At 39.0% G+C, this 21,273-nt stretch overlaps 1 protein-coding gene across 2 annotated transcripts in view; it reads right to left on the bottom strand.

The window, feature by feature from the left end:
* PIK3R1 (phosphoinositide-3-kinase regulatory subunit 1) overlaps nt 1-21,260 on the bottom strand; it is a 60,041-nt gene extending 38,781 nt beyond the window's left edge. Inside the window, exons 1-3 of one of the 2 annotated variants that reach the window (XM_041414572.1) lie at nt 21,090-21,260; nt 20,123-20,201; nt 15,838-16,594 (exon numbers count right to left, since the gene is read on the bottom strand). In XM_041414572.1, coding sequence (XP_041270506.1) covers nt 15,838-16,171 — 334 coding nt within the window. In that variant the 5' untranslated portion in view covers nt 16,172-16,594; nt 20,123-20,201; nt 21,090-21,260. The remainder of the gene's footprint in view (nt 1-15,837; nt 16,595-20,122; nt 20,202-21,089) is intronic. The other variant, XM_041414571.1, reaches the window with a different exon arrangement.
* Nucleotides 21,261-21,273: the final 13 nt, after the last annotated feature.

Genomic DNA, 21,273 nt, shown 5'->3' with positions numbered 1-21,273 from the left:
AAAACAACTTTTCCCCCCCCCTAAAAAAAAAAAAAAAAAAAAAAAAAAAAAATGAAAAACTTAGAGCCGTAGCTGTAGCAACAGACTACAGCAATGTTGAAAGGCAGTCTTATAAGAAAGTAAAACTGGGTTAATCCTTACAGCCATTAAACCATCAGGTGATCTGACATAGATACAGAAAAAACATTATTAGGAAAATCCTGGACTGAATCTATAGAGAGGTAATCCCACCATCTTCTTTACCTTCAGATGAAGAAGAAAACTCTAAGTCTATATGTAATAAGATTTTTGGACCCATATCATACTCCTGTGGATATTTCTCTGCATAGCAATATCAGTGTTATTTTCTTATTCCAATATATTTCATACTACCAAGATCCTAAACAAAAAGGATGTCATGCAATATCAAGTACATGTGCTTAATGCATGAACCTAAAGATCTCTCTTTCATAAATCATTGTTTGTTCACACTCTTCTTCTGAGGTAGCTTTAATTCAGACCTTAGCACTTAGGCAGATGAATGAATTTCATGAACCTTTACAAAGCTGTCAGGGTTCCAACTGGTTAACTAACTCTAATTGGCAAAAGACCTTCATTTGTGTACTGACTATCACACTGTGTTATGAAATTCATATAGTGTAAAACCTGTTATAGGAAGTGTATATGAAAATTGACAATGACAACAAAGATGGTGCTCATGAAAAACTAGCTGTTTTTACATCACCATCTGCAAGCCAAAAATTAAGTGAAGTCAGGGTAAAAAGGTGTGGAACATGATTTCAATCTGCAGTGGGAGCATTCATTTGGAAAGAGACAGAAAACAGGAGACAAAGCCCCTCTAAGAAAACCCAAACACTTTAAATCCAAGAAATCCTTTTGTAACCTTACAGGTTAGAGTGTCTTGTGGTCTAAAACAAAGAAAAATGTCTCTCTCTTGAAAACCAGTGGTGTATTATAGAAGAGTGAGACTGAGCAGAATAGGATGAAATAACCGAAAGAAATATTTTTAAGTGATCTTGGAAGGTGTAAGCTACAGAAGGGCAAAACTAGAATAAACATAAATCTGGTTAAGAACGGACAACATGTCCTTTATGATCGTTAGCTCAAGCGAATCAAATAAAAGCAGTCTTTCATGGAATAAATGAGGAGGCAGAAGGTCTTTTTAGGTCCTCTACAAAGACCAAGAGATGAGCAAGAAGCATTCTGATCCATTGCTGCCATTTCTTACTTCTGCTACTCAGCAGATGCCCTACACTGACCTACTCCAGCACAGCAGAATGTGCTGTAGACATTCTCCAACTTTCTTGTAGAAAATTCATGGGTAACAGGATCAATGCTATCTCTGAACTTGGAGGACTACTAAGTTATAGATGAGAATGACAAGAAAAACTAATGTCTTGAATATTTAAGTACTGCTAGTATACAGCTCTTCTAGAGGTCACACACATAAAACATCCAAATCAGTTTTTCCACCATCCTGCTCCTGCCAAGAAAGTTAGCTCATCTTCTAACCCATCCCTATCTGAAAATAGAGTGGCACTATCTATCTATATATTTATCTCCATTTCTACATATATACAGAGCTTAAAGCAATGATCAGTCAATTGACTTGGAATGTTGCTTATAGGATGCAATAAAGGAGTAAAAATACATTCCTGACTTGTGCAAGATGTGATCAAGCATGTGAAAAGGCCTTCTAGCTATGACTCACTAAGAACTGGGTGGGGGATTGAGAGGCTGAAAGGCTGCTGGCTGACTGGAGTAAGCTTTCTTCCACACTGGCCAGCAAGGACTGAGAGTTGACTATTCTGTCAAAATGCCAGGTATATCTTGCTTGTTTTCCCACTATCCTACTGGGTGTGGGGTGGTATGGGGACTGGGGGAAAGAGAAAGAGAGAGAGGAAAGAAAGGAAGTCTTACATTGATGGTCTTTTTGTTATTGTGCTCCAGAGGAATCCCTTGGGAACACCTTTTCCTCATTTCATTTGCCTTTTCAAATCAATCAATCTATCTATCTGTCTGTCTGTCTATCTATCTAAATGTTGGCCATGCCAGAAGCAAAAAGGATATTTCACTTGACTTCCAGAAGGAAAATCATTCCAAAAGAACAAGTTCCCTGCTGAGAACAGGGAAAAAGAGGAATACAATAACTTTAAACTGACCTGAGTTTTCTAAAATGCATATGACTCCTTGTTTTTAAGCACAGTTCACATGAACTGCCTGCATGAAGCTGGAAAAACTTGTCTCCTAAATAGCTCAGATGTAGCAACTTCAGAGAACTTTACTGAGGATTTTCCAAAACAAAGCTCCTCAAAAATTGCAGCAGACAGCTGGTCTAAGTTCTGCTATGCTACCACCAGGTACCTATTTATTGCAGGACCTATTACCTCTCAAAGGATTCTAGTCTTTCATGGTAAATGTGCCACTAGTAGTCTCTAAAATAATTTAGATGTATTAGTATGAGCAATCATCTAAACTGTGGCCTCATTTAAAGGGAAATTCCCTTCTATTTTTGCTTTTTTAGTGGTTTGGGTTTTTTTCAAATAACATATTTCTTGATCTCTCAGGGGAGCCAGCCCTTCTGCTTCTCTTTTTCTTGTTTCAGTACATCAGTCTGCTTTTCACCTGTCAGCTTCCCATATTTCAAACCTTGCTCTCAAACTGAGAGGTAAGTCTTAGGAGACAGAGCAAGGTGGCTGGTTATTCTATAATGGCATTCAGGTAGAAGTGAGCAACACAAAGGGCCAAGTCAAAATACTATTCTGTGTTGCCTGAGGTTGAGGAGCAAGATATCAAGAAAGTGCAAGGTCACAGGTGTAGACTTCTTTAGCCACACATACTCAAGTTGTTTGTCTCCTGATTACAAAACGTTGCAGGATAGTTTTGTTCTAAGCTTGCATGCATAAAGACTGGGTTGGGGGTTTATTTTATTTTTTTCCCAGAATAGCTACAAATTACATATCACAAAATTAAATGCAGAAATTTAACATACACTGGGAGGCAACAGAGTAGTTTTGAGTCATGCTAATACAGACAAGAACAAAGTTTCATTGCCTATTATAGGGGCTACTTATGTCACAGTCTGACAGTGCTCTGTAAATATCCAAAACAAGCTGTGATGTTTTTGTAAAATTTGAATCAGAAAGTAAGTATGGATTAAAGATTTCTGATAAGCTGCAAATTGGTAACCAAATAGTACTTAGCATGATAGAAAACACAGTATTTTCCAGAACATTAACTTGATACTGAAATAAGAGAATTTCATGTTTCTACTTCTGCATGGCTATCAACTTAAGCCCAACAGAACAAATTGGAACCATATTCAAGTCTATTTTTTCCTGCTGGCTTTATAGTTTCCCCTTGCTTTCTGCACATTACACGTTCCCTCTCTTTTGCTCTCAGCATTTGGACTCTCTCCTTCAGGCATTCTGTAATCCTGCCAGCCAAAGAGCTTTGCTTTTAGTAAGTAGATCTGCCAACTTAAACACCAGTCTCCTAAGGCAATCAAATAATGAAACACACATGTATATACTTGCACATAATCTGTCAAATACCTCTTTAGCCCACTACAAATGATTTTTGCAATCTGGGGTTTTCAGAGGAGCCCTATGCATACATAGTTTTCAAAGATATAATGCCACGGCTCTCCAGAGTTCTCTGTCTTGTTTGTACACTCAAAACCAAATGACCCTGCAATTTCTATATTAACATCTAAAGATATGAAAAATAACAAAAACAAAAAGGTTTTTGTGCAGAAAACTTCATATGGAGTAAGAGCAGAATACTTAATATGAAGTATATCCTTCAATTTCTCCAATTTGGTAGAGATCTCCTGCAAAACAGCACAGATTCCTCCATGGCAGAACACTCTTTCCACGTTTCTAGTGTGTCTGGAAAGTTAATGAATAACTATTCCAGGTGTCAAGAGTATTTTTCATACCTCCCCCATTACTCATCTATCATCCACACTTGATGTCTTGACTTCCACTTTCTAAACTAGTGTTTCCTGAAAGAGGAATCTCATGTATGATGCTAGCAACAGAGTAACCCAGGAAAAACTTTGAACTTTGTCATACTAGGATAGAATTGCACTGCCGCACCTCTTGATTAAGTAAGGTTGCAGTTTACTACATGGCAAGATAAAGATGGGAGCAAAAGCGTCTTTCAAGGAAGGAAGTGATTGATTAGTATTAGAAGAGCAAAAATCAAGTCTGAAGAACAGTAATTTACTACGTAATGTCACCATTTGCAAAAATTCCTGTACTGAGAATCACGACTATGATACAAAAAAACCCCCTCAAAACTAATAGAGATGCACCATAAAAACTTAAAGTAAGAGGTGCTTAAAACATGAGTGACTGAAACATTCTATTGCGAGACATATTTAACATGTACAACCAAGTACTGAAAATTTGAAACTCTGGCTTTGCAAAATCATGAAACAAGTAAGCTAAGATAAATTATGTTACCATATTTGTTGAATCTGTGCACTCACATTCTAGTAATTATTTTGATTTTGATGCTTATATTTGGATTCCAGCTGGTGCAGGAAGAGGTATGCCAGGAAGATTTGTTCCGCAAGGAATTGTTTTGGACATCCAGTACACAGTAACTGAAGCCAGACACGGAGTGAGAATATAGTACTCACTCCTTGGGACAAATAAAGATTTACAGAGTCAAACCTAATCCATTTGTGGTTCCTGGTTTTATTTATCTCAATGAAATGCAACTGCTAAGGTTCTCATGCGTTAAGAGTTTTTAATAGTTACTCCCTAGGCTCACATTTTGAAGTGAAATCTACATGGCCCTTCTATGATGAAGAGATTAAACCTTAGACTGTCTTGAAGCAGTAGGTTTGTTTGGCTGGTTGTTTTTTTAATTGTCTGTTTTGTTTACCTTATTCCTTACAGGAACTATGATAGCACCTTTGCTCACAACAGTGTCCTAAAGATGATTTAGTACTTGTCATTATGAAGTTTTTCATAGAAAAATTCGTCGTATCATTGGAAAGAGCACAAGTATCAATGAAAAAACCTGTTTCCAGAGAGAAGACTGAAGCCTGTGAAGAACAGGTGGTTTAATACCACGAACTGATCAACCTGAATGAAGCAATTTTAATTCAGTGAAGACCATGAAAAAAACAAAGAAAGAATAAGTGGGGGAAAGGGTGGGACAACTGTATCACTAAAAAAATTAGCATCAGATGGTATACACTGAAAGAAGTTGTACTTTTATGTATAAACACAAGATTTAGATGCAGTTTTGAAACCTTAATGTTCTCCTACTATAGTGTGCAGCTCACTGTCTATACACACATACATCAAGGTGATAAAACTCTGTATTTATTCTAAATATAGTAATTTGTTACAGTAACAGAATATACAAATAAAACTGTCACCATATCACTTCCTCAATTATAAGAAACTCCTATTACAGCGACATTAGTTACCCAAACAGACAGCCCTAAGGAAAACATCAGCCCTGCCATAATATCTATCACCCTAGAGCAAATTTTTAACATGTATCAGTGAAGAGTTCTGAATATACTGAAAGAAAATAACCTGGTGAAAGTAGTTTCTATATTGTCATCACCAAATACAATTAAATATGTGTAGTTTCTCGAATGAAAACATTTTGCTACTAAATTCACAATTCTTACCATGTAATGGGTATTAAAGGGATAAAAAGTCAAGTAATCTACATTAAATATGTACTAAAGGAAGCAGTTTGGACTAATTAGAGGCTAATTTAATTAGCTTTAAATTCATCTAGAAGTTGGGAACTCAAAACAGAAATAACAGGGCAAAATTACATGCCCTACATTAGCCCAGGACCTCAGAAGAGATACTCACAACAGAGTTTCCCTTACTTATATTCAAAATTTAAGAAAGGCCAGTCAGAGTCCACTATTTATGCCAGTGTTTATCATGTAATATTTCATGCACATTCATATTCTATGATTCTGGTATACTGGAATCTCTTCCAAAAAGAGATAAGACTTGTGCTCCAAACCCTAAAGATATTGTGAATTTTGCCAAACAGAACTAAGAGCAAGAACTATGTGATTTTTCCCTTGCTGCTAAATCTTGACTGTAGGTCTGATCCTGTTCCTTCTGAAGTCAAGATGGGTTTTGCCACCAATTTAAGGGAAAGTAGAATAGTAACCTATGGCTTCTTGCATGAACAAATTCTTGAAGTAAAGAAAAAAACCTCAGTAATGTATAGTATTTTCAAGAACATCAGTGCTTTACAATAATTTTATTTTTAGTTTGCATCCAAAAGGATTTTAATACTCTATTTAGAAGAGAGCAGCTCACACCAACAAGCATGGGCATGTTCCATCCAAACTACTAGGCAATTTACCACTGTATTTGGTTGACTGGCTATTTAGTTCAAACAGACATTGAGAATTAAAAAAAAAAAAAACAAACCCACACAAAACCCCCCCAACAAAACAACCATTCTCATCTAATTGGCATGTTCTTACTGTATCATAATAAAACCCTACATATTTGTCTTAGAGGAAACATCTGGAGAAAAAGCATAACAGTTGGTAACTGTCTTCCCCTTTTTTGCTAAACTGTTCATGCAACTCAAAGTCCTATATCACTCTGGAAGGCACCAGCAGCCCACCAGCTTTTTCAGTGAAGGTTTTAACATCAAAAATGGATGAGACTTTCGACTTGCTAAAAAGCGAGATTTTATGCTGGTTGCTCTGTAGTAAACGTTGCTCAACCAGTGGCTTAATATCATCCCCAAATCCTGATAATAATGGGCTTGTGAAAATCTCTTATTTCATATAGGGGACTGCAGATTACACAGGCAACCAGAAAGTTACTAGAGTTGCAAACACTAAGTTTGATCCAAGAGGCAGTCAGAAAAACATGGAAGTTGCAGGGAATGCATGCTGATCTTTCAACCAACAGGAATTAATTATACATACAGCAAAGAGAATTCAAACATTCATCACTCTGTGCCCTTAAGAAGCTCTCATTCAGTGGACAGAGGTCCTATTTTCTGTTATTTCAGAAGACATTTTTGCTACTTGCTGTTTAGAATGTATTCCTTAAAATTCTATCAATTGGCCAGGCCAGATTACAAGGATGACTAGAAAAGTTTTTATGCGTAGAACTGGCTTGCACTGGAGCAAAAAAGCCTTCCTTAATCTTTTTTTTTATTAAGAAAATTGCTTATTTAGGCTACTGACTAGCTACACTCTTCTGGCTTCAGAACAATTGTGTAGTTTTGGACTGGCCAGAATATATTCTAAATTGTACTTAAACATCTGTACAGATTTTACTCCAAAGTATCTAAAATAAGCCTTCACAAAAGACCCATGTGCCAGCAGAGATTGAAAGGCCAAGGAACAGATCACACCTCACAGCTCTTCGCAGAACACATCAGGGCAGATGTTTCTCATGCATGTGCCAGCCAACTAAGAGCAAAGCAGGAAATGATGGAGGGTTTTGCCACGGTCTCTGTTGCTCCTCACCTGTGCCAAGCAGCTGTCTCTTGGCAAGGAGACAATTCAAGGGTAAGGTTAAAAACACAAGAGACATTTTCCTGCTCCCTCCATCCAAGCACAGCACATGAAAAATTGCAATCAAATTTGCATAAAAAAATAGCACTAGAGGACTGGAATGTGTGCTCACAGTGTTGGACACCATGTGCAAATACGAAAAAGACTGAATTTTTTCCCCCTTAACTGCTTATTTCTGGAATGTTCCTGGATATAGAGATAATGAAACCACATACAGCTGTGCAGCCTTATCTATCATGATGTATAATTAGCGGTTTCTTTCATTAATTCCTTAATTTAAGTGCCTTCATCTACCTCCAGCAAAAAAGAGTTGAGGAACAGGGCTGGGAAATAAAAAAGTAACCTCACAAACTAAGAGGCTTCGCATTGAGAGAGACTGCTGGAGAAGCCATAACATGCTTTGAAGCATTGATTTGTAGTGTACCATTCAAAAGTTTCTCTGCCAAGAACAGTCCTCCATGGTTATCTGCTATCTACCAATGGTATCCAAGCAGGATGAAGAGATCTTGGAAAAATAGGTGATAGCATTGAAGTTTTCTCTCCTAACCCCAACAAATAAATTCCACTGTTATATCTGTAAACAAGACAAACAAACCTGGTGCAGCCATGCCTTGTGCTAGGTTGTTGTGGTAACTCTATCGCAGCAAAAAACAGCTCAGAGGTGCATTCCCTCTCAGACTATAGATCTCAGGTTGCACTACGCTTCCTTCCCTTCCAGGTGGTGAGCAGGAGGCTATGGAACCAGAGTGTTCAAACATGTTGCATCCAACAAATACAACCCCAGAGAGGAGAAAAAGCAAGGTAGAGGCCACTTCAGCTACACCCATCTGATGTTCTTGAGTGGAATAACTTGGTTTTTTGCCACTACATTTACAGTTTAACAGTGTGCATGTGTTTTACAGAGAAGCATCAAAATGTTCAAGGAAATCAGAGTTAACTTTGTTTTTCTAAAATACAGACACTAAAAAGAAAAAAAAGAAACGGCAAAAAACCCACAGAGAAAAATCAACTCCATCTCTTTTACTAGAAAGATACAATAGTTGAGTCTTAAATGGACTCAAAGTAACTGCCATTCCTGCAAGAGGTCTCCCTTCTGCTGGAGCATCTTCTTGTCCCAGATGCCACTAAGTGATTTGCCAGCATGGATGGAAATCAGCATGTTTAGACCTACCAAAGGCAGATCTTACTCTTGCCATCAACATCCACAATGTCAAGTGAAGAAATTATCTCAGACCTCTGGGAAATGTTCTAACATAGCAAATGATGAGGAGCATATACAAACTCACCTAGTGGATTATACGAGAAAATTGTCTGACAGCTAACTGAACTGTTAAAGATGTTTTTCATCATTCATGTCATGGTTTACATAGTAGTATTGAAGTAGAAGATAGTCTCAAAAGATATTTTTGAACTGTAGAAACCAAATGCAATCACATCTTTCCCTGGATCAGGACAATAGTGCGTTTTCGAAAATCTGCCTTGAGGATCTTGTTAGCTGAAAAGCCATCAGCTTAAATATAATTTCTTAATGCTGTCTTACATACAAACTATTTCATAAAGTAGGTCAACATGTGAAAATAAGGAACAAGATTTAGGTGATATTCTTGTGCACTGCGGCATACAGCATTTATAAAAGACTGAACAAAAAGCAGTCACATTAGTACAAAAGGTTACACCTGCTAACACTTTATGAAAAGATTTCAGGCAATGTCCAAGGATGCAGGCATTTCTACAACACAGTGGAAAAAAGAAAACAAGTAAAAACCAAAACCCCAACAAAAATCTACACAAGTGCCTTCTCTTAATGAAACCATCATAAAATAAAATTGCATTGTAGACATATGTTTTGCTGAAGGTATGAACAAAAGTTAACAACTAGTATCCAGAGCTACTACTGGTTTTTTTTTGGGTTTTGTTTTTTTTTTGTGGTTTTTTTTTTTTTTTTTTAAGCCAGAAATTCTCTCTAAGTTCTCTCAAGCACTTAGATTCTTACCAAAGTATTCTCAGGACTTAATATCCTTCTCCAGTTAAAATAACCATGTCTTTAACGTTGTGTAATTTTCTTTGTCATTCTTAGCTATGAAAATAAAGAAGTTCTTTGTATTCTGGACTTCAGATTGATTTCATGGATGTTCATCATGGAGAGTGGTTTTGGTAAGACACAGATGTGAAACAGTGCACAGCCAGCTGCAGTTACAGACCTGTGTTCTTTCACACAAGAAAATCTGGAGGCATATATGGCATCACACAACTATTTAAGTGGGCACGGTTATTTGCTCAGGGTGCTGAATGATCCATTCTTGGCAAACACTTAGTACCATGTATTGCTAAAACTCACAAACTGATGTTATCATATGCAAGCCCAAGTAAGAACTATTTGCTAACCAGTGAAGGTTTTTTTCAGATGTTCCTGGATCACAGCTACAGGACCAAGATGATTCCAATGAGAAGTGTAGCCTAATTCACCTTTGCCATGCTTTACATCTGCCCCAGCTTTCATGTCAGCACAAGGTATTAGCAGACTAAATCAGTATAACAGAAGGCTAAGAAAATGCAAGCAAAGTCACTCAACATAGTGCCACCTTTGTAATCATAGAAAGGCGTATTAAAATCAGTATGATACAAACCAGAAAAATATTTGTTACAGCATCTAAATAGGAATGTCTTATTATTTCACCTTCTTAATGTAAAAATGTGTAAAAATAAGGCTTTTTTAAAAAAAATATTAGATTAATCTGATTGATACAGTCAAGGAAAAAAAAATTAATTTCAGTCACACAAGCCTTTTCAGTCTATGATCACCTCTGAGGATTACAAGGGGGTTCTGTGTACCCCAAGTGATATATTTTTCAAAGGAATATCTATTATTCAATTCAAGCATTATTTTAAAAAAGCTCTCTCGCTTACTTTAATTTTTATCCTGTGAGGTTTAAAACGCGACATGGAAGACGCTGTGTTTAAAGGCCCTTCCTCCCTTTGCTTCCTTCCTCCTGTACCAGCAGGTGGGGCCACGCATCAACCATGGACTTGCCCAGGCCCTCTATCCACCTCCAGTGTGTATTCGTACTGCGCAGCCTATCCCTGTGCTTCCTGTGCCGCTTACAAAGGCTTTTTTAGTTATTATCAACCCTGATATTATCGCTGTGAAAAAACTGCTCTATCTCACTTCAGTGGAGCTTGCAAAAATCTTTGCCATCATCGGTGATAAAGCAGCTGGCAAGGACTCTGTTTTCAGATGCATGCACTTATCTGGCAGCTAGAAATTTGCCTAGAAATGTTATCACAAGTAGCCGGCAATGCTTTTTGGCAGGAACTTGCCCCATTTCTCAGTGCAAGTCAAACTCAACCGATGTGAAAATTCATGACTGCAACTAAGTTCTGACAACTGCAGCAGGGCAAAGGCTTACACTCAAACTGGTTCTAAAAAGAAAGAATTCAAAGGTTCTGGCTTGAATGGTAAATATATTTACCATTTGTATTTGTCATGAGGTAGTGACTCATCACTTCATCCCATAATCTCCTTTTTCCATTTGCCTAAATCAGACAAGATGACCGTTTTCTTGCCAATGGAGGCTCCAGGTTCACTGCATTTCACTCACTCTTATGTCCCTCAATACACAAATCGAAATAATTTTCTCAAATGGATTGCTACACTGGCTTTATAGCAAAATTAAAGAAATAAATCCTACAACACACTCAGTTAAACCATGCACAAACGGTTTTATGCCCTCTGTCAGTTTGGAACTCTATCAGATATTGCATAACCTGGTTGGTGAAAGAAAAGAGTTTCCAAATATTATGTGTCATTATCTTTGTGTAACTTGCTGATCTGTATCTGTTCTAGGAGAAGAGTGAAAAAAAGTTTGGACTTTTTCTTTAAAAAAAAAAATCTGTTTTATAGCTTCACCACAAGAAGGAAGAGCTTCAGATTATTTTTAGGCTCAAAATCAGCTGAAATAGTACAAAGTGTCAACATAAACAACCCTTTTAAGTTACACAGGAAGTTGCAGGAAGTGCCAAAACGTCAAAACAGACAAATTATTCATATAAAGTTCTGGTCTGCCCTTCTGCAATCTGATCTTCATTTCAAAGTGAGAATTTAGCATTCCAAGTTAAATCTGTAAGTACTTCAGTCCATCAATCAAAGCTTTATGCTCCAAAGTCTGCTTAAGATCAGCCTTCACAAAGCAAGTAGGGAAATGATACTGTATGAATCAACTCTAAATGTATATGGCCGTATCAGATGAGTTGAATCAACATTTGAAAAACGTATCTGGACTTCATTCAACTTATGCACTTTCCATTTGCAAAGAGTTGAGGAAAACTGAGATAAGCGAGAGGAACCAGCCTAATGTACCTTAAATTTAAAAAATTAAAAAATCATTCCAAGACAGAAAACCCCTGTCTTGTAAAATCTTTACTGCTTCACATAAACTTCAGATATCTAAAGAATAAAGATGAACCTATGCTGTCTCTCCACTGTTGCAAGTACCTCAATTCTCCCACCAGCAGCCAGGCACCCTTGCCTGGTGGGAAAAAAAAAAAAAGCAAGATGTTGGGTCACTTGGAACCTCTCAACAGCGAGAGGAATTACATCTGCCTTGCCATAGCTCTGGCATTGCATCAGGCCTGAGACTGGAAGGTGCTAGAGACTTCTTGGGGTTTTTATTTCTCTTTTCTTTTCATATCCTTTCAGATGCCATTAAAAAAATCCCAGAAAATCAGAATAAATCTAATTTTTATTGACAAAGATAAGGGGAAGACAGGCAAAATGTAACAGTCCTAAAATTTCAGCCAAGGAATGCCAATCCTTGTCTTAACTAATGGTTCAAGAAACTTAAAATAAGTGATGAATAAAATAAAAATATGGGGAAAGAGTTAAGTGTTTTAATGGAACTTAAGATCACCAGCAAGGGGGGTTTTGTTTTCAGATTGGCTTTTAAGGTTTAGGAAGCTCCCTGTTTCTAAGACTGACTGCATAAGACACAGGTCTGACGAGCAGCTCTGCCCATGTCACCAGCCTCATTGACTGCAAAGGGCGTTCAGATGTCTATAATTATTTGTGTATGAGTAATACACCATTGTGAATACTGGCAGCATTGTGCTTAAATACTGCAAATTAGATCTAATACAAAGCAATCTGGACATTGATAAGCAAGTGATCAGGCTTAGTAAAGATAAGGGACAAAACCCATCAGAATGAATAATTAAGTATTAAAGAGTATTGAAAGTATTAAAAAGTATTTTCTTCAAAAAATAAGCTTAGGTATACGGCAAATTAAAGGAACTTCTTTGATTATGCATATATATTCTTAGAAATCGCAAGTTTCTGATACTCCTATTCAACACATGTGTAACAGGAGTACATATAGAATTTACTCTTTACAGAATAAAAAAGTATACAGATCACAAATAAATGAAGAATTCTTAAGTTACAGTTCTCCATTAATTTTTCATTTTAATCCACAGTACTTTCAATTCATCAAGTAGTGAAAATGTAAACCTGACTGCATTTGGTCAGACAAGCTTCACACGACACATTAATTCATTTGAAATACGCTCTAAGAGTGTAGAGAGAAGTATCATCTTGGGAAGAATCTTTTGGCCTACTGCCCATAACATTGGCTGCTGGACTATGTTAACTGTGCTATTCCCTGTCCCAAATAACATACACAAAAATAGTGAAGCTGCCTGAAAGTCAAACATATATTGCTACATTGTTCTTTATCTGAACTATATTTCTGCCCTCACCTCTGGTTTTACCCTAACTTTTGTAGCATTCTGCTAGCTTAAAAATTTCACCTTCATTTCATTTTTATAACACTCTTTCAGAACATTTCAAAATCTGTTTCTGAGATTCAAAGCACTCTCTGCCTTAGCTGTCATCAGAAAAAAGATCTGTAAAGAGACTACTTATAATTACTTTTCCTAATTTATCTTAGGAAAGCATACTTTATTTTAACAGTAATTAAGCCTGAAGTTCAAATTTCTATTCAGAAGGGTATAATCCCTGGTCTTAGGGCATTATGGAGGTGTCTAGCCTCTTATATGAAGCTTAAAATCTTTAATTCAAAAGCAGCTACGGGAACTCTTTTTTTTTTTTTTTTTTTTTTTTTTTTTTTTTTGGATCAGAAGAAAACAATGTTGGACTGCAAGCTGATTCTTAAGCATTTTAGAGCACAGCAGGATTATGTGTGCAGTCTTTGAGATGAAGAGTCTCAGTTAAATCACAACATTTTCTTCAGAGTCCCATGGTATAAAAAATAAACACATTGCATGTAAATAGTACTTTGTCTAAGGGCAATAAATCTTACATAGGAGGTTACATATAAGCAAAGCTCCCCCAAATCTGCAGCAGAATTTCCCAAAGTAACTCCCAGCAGCTGAAACTTCCATACATGTCTGTTACAAGCACAGTCCTGGGGCAGGCTTGGAAACAGCAAGATTAACGCCAGGATTTCCCAGCGCCGTGCTGTGGCCAGCTCACAGCATGGTGCTGTGAACAGAAGCATCGAGTAAGCATGAGCACAGAAACCAAAGAAGCTACAAAGTGCTACTTTTTAAACCAATAAACATCAAAGCCAGGACGCTGGTTGCTTCACCACACCACGCACACGTAAATGGGATTTTCTTTCCATTCGTTGCTGCTCAAAATGACCTGTCAGCACTGAGGTGTCTATCCAAAAAAACCACATTTCTTCTGGAGTTACATAGGATGGTGATAGCTATCTCCACAGGTGGGCTAAGAAAAGAGCCAGTGTCACCCGTGCAGCAAAATTATTACCCAATACAAGCAATGCTCAAAGATGTAATAGTTTTCCTTTTAAAAGGAAATACTCCGTTTCCAGAACTATGCCAGTGAAAGAGAAAACATGAGGCTCTAATGACTAGCAGTTAAGAGTTCAAGGACTTCAGAGATAGGGACAGTATAAATTAAAATCCCCTACAGCCTCATCTTCCCTCAACTTCATCCTAACAATGACTTACATCTAGGCACTGCAGACTTGTTAGCAACACCTGCTCCAGTGCTTCAGAACACTGCTAAATAAACCAGTGAGGATTCACCCTTTATTAAGTCCCCACCAACCCAGAAATGCTTCTGCCAGATTGACTTAGTTGCCACGTACACTTTTGTCTATTTCTACCCTTATCTTTGCTGGTTATCAGCACAGCTGAATATAAACTTATAATACGCACAGAGGGATGAAAATTAATAAACTGACACCACAAATTTGCAAGTGATGCTGCAAACTTTTCTGTGTAGGAAGTGTGATGATACTATTCATTACTATGGTGTCACTGTGAAAATCATGACCACATGCTACAACTCTTATTACCTACAGTTAGAAACCCAGAGAATTTATGAAGTATTAGAAGATGAAGAAATATAAGCCACTCTAAACTTCTCCAATAAGCTATAATGTCTATTCTATAAATGTCTATTCTAAAATCTAAAGATTATTGATCTGTAAAACCCAGCTATCTGAATGTCAGTAGGTAAAAGAGACAAAACCACCTGGAGGAAGAGGTTTTTTTGTTTCTTTTGTTTTTTTACCCCAAAGCTTTTCCAGTTACAAGACAAGACAAGACTTGAAAAGACAAGACTTGTTTCTTCTCTTAACAGAAGAGTTCTGATAAAATTCTGAGTTGTGCTCAACATACTGTTGCAAATAGAGGTTAAAAAACAACTTAGGAAGGTATTTCCTCTGTTTAACCTTTTTTCATATACGGCTGGCTTTATCTACTGCATGCCATACCCCCAAAATTATAAATCTGAATTTCTCTTTATTGTAATTTCATTGTTAATTTTAAAATATTCATTTTTACCTTTAATGCCACAGGTAACCCCCCATGACCAGAATATATCTTTTGCTGCTAGCAAGAGATTTGTAGTAAGAACATACTAGAACGCATAGTATTGGACACACAGAGAACTTTCTCAATAGTGAGTTTGACGAACCACAAAAGGAAACACTTCCATCAGTTTCTTAGAAACCTAAAAGAAATGTTAACTGGCTCATTTTCCACTTAAGTTTTTACAGTGAAGAATTAGAAACATACTTTCCAACCTGTGAGATGTACCTCACAGTAAGTCACTTGTCCCTGTGCCTGAAACAAACCACACAAAACTACAAAGTGTGTGAGCTAAACATCACAATGTAGAAACAATCCTTAATTGACTGAAATGAGCTGTACACTAAAAAAAGCTGACCAGCAGGTGCTATATACATGAAAGTACACTCAGACAAGACTGTGAAACAGAAATACCTGAAACCATGCACCTTCTGAATACTGACCTTGTTGCTCACTCTCTGATTCAGCTTTTGCAGGACATGGTGCTACTGGAAGAGGCCGAGGAGGACGAGGCTTTGGAGTGGGGGGAGATATTTTCTTTCTTCCAATGTACTCTACATAAGTTCCTGGGAAATCCCCCCTCTCCCCTGTGGTTTCATTAAAGCCATTCAACCAACCAATTTCCTCAGGTTTTGCTTCTTCCCCTTCACTGAATCCAAGTGCTAGTAAGGTACCTTTATTCACAGTTAATATATCTCCTAAGTGCAAGTCAATATCTTCTTCTCGCTCTTTTTTGTAGTCATATAAAGCTCTGTATTGATATCCCTCAGCACTCATCTTGGCAAACGATTTAACATTCACAAGTGTTACTAAACAGTATTAAAATGCAATTGTCCAGTTAGAGTTTTATGTACAGAGAAATTCAAGATGAATTAAATGGGATGATGAAAATGTCTCTTAAGTAATAAAATCCAAAAGATAATGAAAAAACACAGTCTGCCTTTTCACTGCTGATGTTTTTACCAATGTATTTATTCTTAGTCACTGTCTGTTGCAGAAGTTAAGTGTTCCAATTCTTCTATGTCTAGCAATATTCTTCCAATTAGTTCTTTTCCTGGGCTTCCCAGCACTTCTTTGTCTCCATACACAATTTCAGCCAACTCTTTAGCTGGTCACGCTTTCTTCAGATGTATTTGCCACAGACTGCCCACATACCTGCCACCAAATATTCTGCCACCAAACTCTGCACACATGCTTTTCCTGGAAAGAGAAGAGAAATCTGATTAAATAATTTCACATTCTCTTGATGATTGTGAACTTGGTATTTTACCTCTGACTTAAGCTTTCTGCAACCCTGGCAAAGACTGTGGTCCACGCAAGAATCCTATCTGACAATAAAATCAAGTACGAGCACAAAAAATACCTACAGGTAATGTTTGCATTTTTATAAAGGACATTTGTCAAATTACTTGAACCAAATTTGTACCCCTGCAGCATGAGGCACACTTCCTTCTCTGTGACTTACGGCTACTGAAAGGTCTCAGGGTGAGAGGTCTAAGCCCTGGAGCTATTCCTCCAGTGCAGTGTCTAACCTGGCAGTGAGATTTTATATATTACCTTCCTGAAGCCAGACAGCCACACCCCTGCTCCACAAAAGGTCTGTCAAGACAGAGGAGGAGCTTACTGTAATTAGCATTGACCAATGGGGTATCCAGTCTCCTCCCGTTTATGACAAGGGTAGGGATGGGCAACAGCCCCTACCCTAAAGCCTGTATTTCAAAAACCTTTTGGAGGAACGTGTCTTCTTGTAATCTGTAGAAGAACCAAAGACTCAAAAGAACTTTTATTGATGACTACCATATTTTCCCTTTTTCTTTTTTTAAAGAGGGGCTTTACCACTCCCCTATCTTCCAGATGTTTTTTAATGTGTTTATGGTATAATACTAGAAAAAACAATCAGCAACTGAAACAGGCACACCCAGACCACCTAAGCAGCCCTACCAGGAGTGAAGTATCAGGGTGCATGCTTAAATTACATTAAAGGCAAGAGAACACAGGCCTGAACTTTTAGCTCAAGGTTGCCCAACCATAAAGTAAAAGAAAAAATATGACTAAAACAAAAATATATTTAGAGAACAGTTGCTTGAAGACATATAGAACAGTGAAAGCTTTCTAAATATTATTTCAACTGTTACTCATTTTCATCTACTTAAAAAGACAAGCCAAATCATAATTTGAAATGCTATACTGGAAACCAGAAAGTACTAACTACACAAAGCTGCACTTGAAGTCCTAAACTACATCTGAATAAAAGACCTGAGAGAGCTGTGTAATACCAGCAGGTAAATATTGACTATGTACTACGTATTCAATGTATAGAAAGCTCTTCTTTTTTTTTTGTGAAACACTCCCTTTTTACACTGTAAAGAGACATCAGTAGACAGGGCTGGAACAGGGAACATCTGACAGCTCTTTTCCACGCCATTTTTTCTAATGCCTCAGTCATCAAGTCCTTTGAAATGTGACTAACTGACAAGCTAAGAAGTGTTTATAAGAATGCATATGGGCTTTCTGTGCCAGTGAATGAACCTGATCCCTAATTTGTATGTGGCTCCTCTTCAGCCCATCAGGTCCCTGCAGCATATTGCACAACATCTCTCGTGACAGAACACAGAAGAAAATCTTGTTAAGTTCTTGAAGAATTTACTTATCATCCCTTGCAACAAGTTTTTGTTGTAGGAATTATGAGAGCCTGAATTAGGAATTAGACTTCCTATTTCAAAAAGCTTGCACATAAGTATTTATTTTAACAACTTGAAAATCTATCCATGTGTATTAGGCACCCAGCTCCCACCAAAGTTTTAATACCATTAGAAATTTCTGCAGCCACTTCTGAAAAACCAAACTATGTTGCCTACCTGACTGATGCTACCAAATATCACAGACTTTGTAATTAGCATGAATAGTTTCACTTATATTTAATTTTGCCTCTTCTACCAGAGAAAAGTCTATCAACAAAAACTGGGGGAAAAGTATCAATGTATCAATTAAATAGCAGAGAAGCCTTTACAAAAGCATGGATTTCTCCTGTTTCATGTAGCAAGAGAAAAAAAAAGCACTTACACAGTTTTGATCCAAGTGTTATGATTAATACAAATGTTTCCAATCAAAACCAACTACGCACACAGCAAAGCCTGATAGAAAATTACCACTTTGAGTACTTTAAATACTCTGAAATATTTATTTTCTTTTTAAGGAAGGTTCAACAAGTGCTCTGCTAAAACTACTTATTTAACTCCCACTGCCTATGGGCATTTTGGCAGCAAATGAAGTCTTCTAAACACTGCATAATTCAACTGACTTGACCTACTCCTCTGATCTTTTATTATCAAACGTATGATAGCAACTTTATGGCCATATATTTAAAAGGAGTTCTTCTCTCTCTTACGCCTCTCTTGAAAATACAGAACCGGAAATGTAGTAGAACTTCTTATGACAATTTTAAAGCATATTTTAAAAACTCAAACCGTTAGAAAAACTTGGTGAGGTTATGGTAGCAAAGTTTCCTCAGATCCAGTTTCCCTGGTGCTCGGAGCTGCAGTACCTGTTCATACTCACTTATCAGCACCACCCTCAGTACAGAGTACCTGGGATCTGCCCTCCTGATCTATGGTTCATGTACTTGGAGACACTCCTGTGAGTCAGCCATTCTCAACTCCCTGGATTTATGCCTTTTTCTATTGTTACTATGCCTCAGGTTCAGGGATGAGCTAAGACTCAGAGTTCAAGAGCCTTACATATAGATCTAACACAGGGACAAACACCAGTTTTCCACACCTGCTTAGTAACACCACATTGTATCCAAAATGCTCTCTTAGAGTGCTTGGCTAAGATCCTGTATAAAAAAAACCATTCCCTTTACTCCACTTGAAATTACACAGCCTCTACATTCAGACATTGACTTAAACTGACTTAAGCTGACTGGTCCTAAAATATATAGCTTGGACACCATCTTAAATAGATTAAAACAAACAAACCAAACACTTCAGGGAAAAAAACCACTCCTATATTTGAGATTATTTTATTACTGGATTTCCATTTGGCTGGTCAAATGGAAAAGGAAGAAGAAGTATTGTAAGAGAATCAATGTTAAATTGTTTTTTATTTACTGTCTAAGAGCATGATGCCTCTAAAAGATTCCTGAGTTCAGGCAGAATTCCAGTCTCTCAGCAGAACGGTTTACATTGAACATTTCAGTAGGGATAAAATTTAAAATTCAACAGAAAAACTCAATACATTCCTACAAATTTAGGCAGAAAACAAAGGGGACATGAAATCTTCCCCTTCACCCTCCCCTTCTTCCCCTGTTAAAAATGACATCTGGCTCCCACTTCACTGGTACCCAAGGGTTTCCTCCCACACAAACTATCATGCCTTTGGGGCTGGAGAATAAAAACTTCTACAACACATATACATGCACAGTGATACCAGAGGGATGGGCTGGTTACTGGCACAGCATGCCTTGTACAAGATGCAAAGATTTTATTCACCTTTATATTAACAAATTTAATAACCATATTTCCTTGCATTGCAATTTTTCTAATAATAATACAAAAAATCCCTAGAGAAACAGTGCCTAACACAAGCTCCCTTCCACTGCAGGAGAAGCTTGTTAGATAGAAGAGCTGACTGTCATACTCAGGGGGACACTGAAATAATGAGAATTGAGGGGTAAGCAGGAAAATTTGCTTGGAGACCAAGTCTTCTCCCCACTAGGTGTCTACGCACCTGTGACTCAAACTGCAGCTTTCTCTGAAATATGCTTTCCAAGTGGAGACGACCAAGTTCCACATTAGAACACTATTTTCTGCAAGAAAGTGAGGTCTGTGATGTATCACATAGTAATACCTTTATGCCACTTCCAGTCTGAAATAATTATTTTGAATCTATGGAGATTCTATCACAAGTCTTTGAACGAGTCCAAACATATACACATTGAATAAGTACTCTAAGCACTGTACACCACATCTCATTCCGAAACATCTCAAAGGGCCTTATAAAGGCTGCAAACTATGGACGAACGGAGGAGATTCAGGAAATCAGTACAGTCTGAACTTCAGTCCCGTTGAAAAGGCCGGCAGGTTAACCACTCCGGAGCCCTGCGCCGACATGCAGTCCCCGCCGCAGAGGAGCCGCTCTCCGGGGGCCGGTGCTCAGGAGGTTGCAGCCCCTCCACCGCCGGGGCAGGGCTGCACCGAGCCGGCGCTCCCCGGCGGCGCGGGGACCACGGCAGAGCCCCGGGCACGGAGGACGCCGCGCCGACCGCTCCCGCCCCAGCGCTCCCTACGGACACCCCTTCCGCCGCCCGGGGGGCAGTATCCCGGCGCGGGCAGCAGCACGGCTCCCCTCGCCACCCGGGGCCGGGGCTCCCGGGCAGCCCTGCGGTGGCCGCGGCGCGCCGCTCGCCCTGCCCGTCCAGGAAGCGCCGGGCCGAGCCGCCCCCGGCCGCGAGGGGACAGGCTGCACCATCCTCGGGGCTCCGCCTCGGCCGCAGCGGACGGCCCGCCCCGGCACGGGGGAAAAAGTTGCGCGGGGCGGCGCTGCCGCTCGGACTGTCACCCCGCAGAGGCGGACGGTGCCCGGGCTCCGGGCGGCCGCACGGCCCCGCACCGCCCCCTCCTGCCCCGCTCCCGTGCCCCGGCAGCCGCCCGAGAGGCAGCACCAGCTGCAGCGGATGCAGCAGGACTCGCTTTACCTCAGCGGTAGCGGCGGTAGTAGCAGCTGCAGCAGGAGCAGCAAGAGCGGCGGGGTCGTCACCACCTCTCTCCCACCGCCGGGCAGCAGCTGCCCCGCTCTCCGTCGTGCACCCGTCCCGCCGCGGTCCCGACCGCGCTCGCCGCCTCGGCGGTGCCGTGCCCGCCGCCGGCTCTGCCCCCGCC

Source organism: Onychostruthus taczanowskii, unplaced genomic scaffold (genome assembly GCF_017590055.1).
Source record: "Onychostruthus taczanowskii isolate IOZ18803 unplaced genomic scaffold, ASM1759005v1 scaffold46, whole genome shotgun sequence".
In the NCBI taxonomy this organism is placed as follows: Eukaryota; Metazoa; Chordata; class Aves; order Passeriformes; family Passeridae; genus Onychostruthus; species Onychostruthus taczanowskii.
Note: the sequence above shows the minus strand (reverse complement) of the source record. Positions and strands in the feature narration are given on the sequence as shown.